A 4,302-nucleotide genomic window follows, 5' to 3' on the forward strand; every position below is an offset into this window, starting at 1 on the left:
ATTGTAATGGGAATGCTTGTGTGGGGAGCAGCCGTGCAGCTGTTAAATACATTGATTTCTGGGACCCCAGCTGCAAGATCACCAATCCCATGTTTGCGACCAGGCCAAGTCTTCGTCATACCTCAGACCCACACACCAGTTCCATTGCTCAATCAGTGGAATGAGTATTTTTTTTTTCACCAAAAGGAAAACACAAGGCATTACGTATCGTTTGGACTGGTGCTGGAACCGGGCTCCAGATGAATTGCTGCTTATTTTCAGATTTTTTTTTTGTTAAATCTGTTACAGACAAGCCAAGGAGATTGTATTGAAATACGAAGGCAGATTGACAAGGACAAGAGGTTATCAAGCAGCAGGAGCAGAAGTAAGTTAATTTCTGCGTTGGGAAACCAGAGTGTATTGGAAATGTCTCTCCCATGAAAGATCATTAAAACATGTACATCATGTTTTGAATCATTTAATCTTCTCCCATCTGTTGAATATTTATACCCTGGGTTTAATTAAGTTGTCCTGAATGTTGTAATAACGATCTCTCTTGTTGTAAACGCATTTGATCCTCTTGTCAATTTAGCTATGCAATTAATTATTTGGAAGATGGATTCAGAGTCCTTTGCTTGAATTCTGCCAAAATAATTCTTTAGCGTGGGCTTATTACTAATATTTTGGTTGACTCGATTAACACTCTGCTCATCGGTTTGGCACTCCTCTCTGCTTCAGATTTGTACAAATGTATGGTTGATAGCTTGATGCTGCTGAATTGTAATGCACTGGCAATTTTTTAAAATTGCAGATGTGGAAAAAATTTGGGCGACTAGTGTGTAACATCACCGTGCTGTTTATCCCCTGGGAAATGAGAATCAAGAAAATAGAAAGTAAGTATTTGGTGCAAAAAGCTGCTCAATGTGTACATTGTTAGATGGCAGTTACATTCACCCCCTCCCCTGCCAGTGACAGGGCTCGGGCAGGTCCAGACCCTCTCTTATTCTGGCACCAACTGAAACATGAACCCAAAACCTTAGAATAATGGTGACACTCCAAGTCATTGCACTTGTCAAAACTGGTGTTCATGGAGTAAAGAGACAGGAACACGTATGCATTACATTTTTATGGTTTGTGCGTGAATTAAATGAATTAAAAGGGTACATTCTCACCTAATATCACCCTCATCATGCTCATTTGACTGAATGCTGTCTAACAACACTGAACTGAGTGTGGACCCCAACACACACAAGGGTGAACTTGATCATGGGTTATATCATTTGGGTCCTGGTTCTGACCTGGCAGTGAGAGAAGTCTTTGCCACTCAAACCATTGGAGGTGAAATGAGCTTGCCAAGTTTGAGCTGCAGTGACTGTACTTTACACTGATGAGAGATAATGGCGTTGGAATGTAATGTTGGCAAATAAATGTCTCACTTTAAAGTTGGTGAGGAGGCATAGTTTTGGAGATTGACGGAGGAAGATTCAATTTGATTTATTGTCAAGTGCGTTTATCAGCAATACAGTGTTGGTAATTTGTCCTGTCATTGCTTCTGCCTGAAGTGGAAAAGCTTGTACTGGCACCAGATTCCTGTGTTTCACCCTAATAGTGTTGCATCCTACACTTTCCAATCCATATTCACAAACACTGGCTATTAATTTCATATTGAGGCAGAAAGTGGTCTTGTTGAATGCTGAAGCAGGTTGGAAGGGTCACACAATGCAGAAAGGACCCATTCAGTCCACTACTGAAGAGTATCCCACCCAAAGCCTGCTTTTCCCGTGGCCAATCCACCTGACCTGCACAACTTTTGGATTAGTGAGAGGGAACCGGTTCCCCCGGGGGAAACCCACGCAATCATGGGGAGAATGTGCAAACTCCACACAGAGAGTCGCCCGAGGCTGGGATCGAACCCGGGTCCCTCATGCTGTGAGGCAGCAGCGCTAACCACTGTACTGCCCACGGTCGAATATCTAATTTCTCCAATATTTTGTCTTTTCAATGTAGACATTGCTGTAGTGAAAGCGTTCTCCTGTTGTGTGTACGCCTGAGCTATTTTGTCATTTTTAGGTCACTTTGGTTCTGGAGTCGCCTCGTATTTTATCTTTTTGAGATGGATGTTTGGCATCAACATCGTGCTGACAATAATGACTGGTGCGTTTGTTATTTTACCCGAGGTAGGTAGCACCTGCATTGCGTTTGCAGTTGATTTGTTTAAACTCCTCTGCCTCTTGTCCCATACTCCAGGCTGATCACCCATGTGTAATTCCTGATCTCACTGTTGTTCACAACTGTGCATTGTTTGTAACGGAGGCGTTTTCATCTTTGGTAGGAGCTGTTATATAGCTAGGTAAAAACAATGACTGCCGATGCTGGAAACTAGATTCTGGATTAGTGGTGCTGGAAGAGCACAGCAGTTCAGGCAGCATCCGAGGAGCAGGAAAATCGACGTTTCGGGCAAAAGCCCTTCATCAGGAATAAAGGCAGTGAGCCTGAAGCGTGGAGAGATAAGCTAGAGGAGGGTGGGGATGGGGAGAAAGTAGCATAGAGTAGCGAGTTTGTTTCAGGACATGGTTGAAGAGCTTCAGGCCTTTATTCCTGATGAAGGGCTTTTGCCCGAAACGTCGACTTTACTGCTCCTTAGATGCTGCCTGAACTACTGTGCTCTTCCAGCACCACTAATCCAGAAGCTGTTATATAGCTATTCCATAAGACTGAGGTAGCGTCGCACTCTGTCCCCCTTCTTGCCATTCTGTCATCTGTTTTAGAGTCATACAGCACAGAAACAGACCTCGGTCCAACCAGTCCATGCCAACCATAATATCAAACTAAACTAGTCCCACCTGTCTGTGATTGGCCCATATCCCTCCAAACATTTCCTATTCGTGTACTTATCCAAATGTCTTTGAAACATTCTAACTCTACCCGCATCCACCTCTTCCTCTGGAAGTTCATTCCACAAATATATTGCCCCTCATGTCTTTAAAATCTTTCTTCTCTTACGTTAAAAATAAACCCCCTAGTTCAAAGTTTGTGAGAAGATTTGTAGCTCGGGTGCTCATTGCTGTGGTTCTGTTCTCCGAGCTGGGAATTTGTGTTGCAGACGTTTCGTCCCCTGTCTAGGTGACATCCTCAGTGCTTGGGAGCCTCCTGTGAAGCGCTTCTGTGATGTTTCCTCCCACATTTATGGTGGCCTATCCCTGCTGCTTCCGGTTGTCAGTTCCAGCTGTCCGCTGCAGTGGCCGGTATATTGGGTCCAGGTCGATGTGCTTATTGATTGAATCTGTGGATGAATGCCATGCCTCTAGGAATTCCCTGGCTGTTCTCTGTCAAGACCCCCTAGTCTTGAAATCTCCCACCCTAGGGAAAAGACACCTGCCATTCACCTTACCTATACTCCTCATAATTTTATAAACCTTGGTAAGGTTATCCCTCAACATCTTGGTGTTGTCATGACAACGTCCAGTCTCTGCGTAAACTCCTCATTATCGCAGTGCCCATCTTCAAAAGACATCTCTTCAGTCCCCTCTCTGGGCTCTCCTGCAGAGGCCCCGCTCTTTGTTCCCCCTTCCCTCTGGCAAATACTTGCTAAGTTAAAAGGCATTCTGTAAAGTCAAGTTGAGGATAAGAGCAGGGACAAATGGGAGCAGGAATAGGCCATTCAGCCCTTCAGTCCCAATCTGCCATTCAATCAGATTTTGGCTGGTCTTTTATTCAGCACCAACTTTCTGTGTTATCCCTGCATCCTTTAATATTTTTCACATGTAGAATCATAGAATCCCTATAGTATGGAAGCAGGCCATTCAGCCCATTAGGTTCACACTGACCCTCTGACGAGCATCCCACCCCTCCACCCCATCCTATCTCTGTAACCTTGCATTTAGCATGGATAACCCACCTGACCTGCACATCTTTGGAAAGTGGGAGGAAACCCACGCAGATACGGGGAAATGTGCAAACTCCACAGAGTCACCCAAAGATGGAATCGAGCTCAGTTCCCTGCTGCTGTGATGCAGCAGTGCCAACCACTGAGCCATCGTGCCACCCATTCGGAATGTATTGCTCTCAATCTTGTAGACACTCAATGACGAGCTCCCAGATCCCAATAGTATGAGTTGTTTTTGGTAAGAACATACAACATACAATAATACAGCAAAATGGGCCCTTCGGCCCACTATGTTGTGCCGACATGACGCCAAATTAGACTAATCCCTTCTGCCTACTCTTGGTCCTTATCCCTCCATTCCTTGCATATTCATGTGCTTATCTAAAATTCCCTTTAAATGCCCCTTTAATATCAACCCCCACCACCACCCCGGCAGC

At 44.7% G+C, this 4,302-nt stretch overlaps 1 protein-coding gene across 3 annotated transcripts in view; it reads left to right on the forward strand.

The window, feature by feature from the left end:
- The window catches only part of LOC122541083 (transmembrane channel-like protein 3), a 75,299-nt gene that overhangs the window by 7,261 nt on the left and 63,736 nt on the right, over nt 1-4,302 (forward strand). For all 3 annotated transcript variants that reach the window (XM_043677608.1, XM_043677609.1, XM_043677610.1), the window contains exons 3-5: nt 289-364; nt 791-872; nt 2,050-2,156. In XM_043677608.1, coding sequence (XP_043533543.1) covers nt 289-364; nt 791-872; nt 2,050-2,156 — 265 coding nt within the window. The remainder of the gene's footprint in view (nt 1-288; nt 365-790; nt 873-2,049; nt 2,157-4,302) is intronic.

The sequence above is a fragment of the Chiloscyllium plagiosum genome, chromosome 36 (genome assembly GCF_004010195.1).
Source record: "Chiloscyllium plagiosum isolate BGI_BamShark_2017 chromosome 36, ASM401019v2, whole genome shotgun sequence".
In the NCBI taxonomy this organism is placed as follows: domain Eukaryota; kingdom Metazoa; phylum Chordata; class Chondrichthyes; order Orectolobiformes; family Hemiscylliidae; genus Chiloscyllium; species Chiloscyllium plagiosum.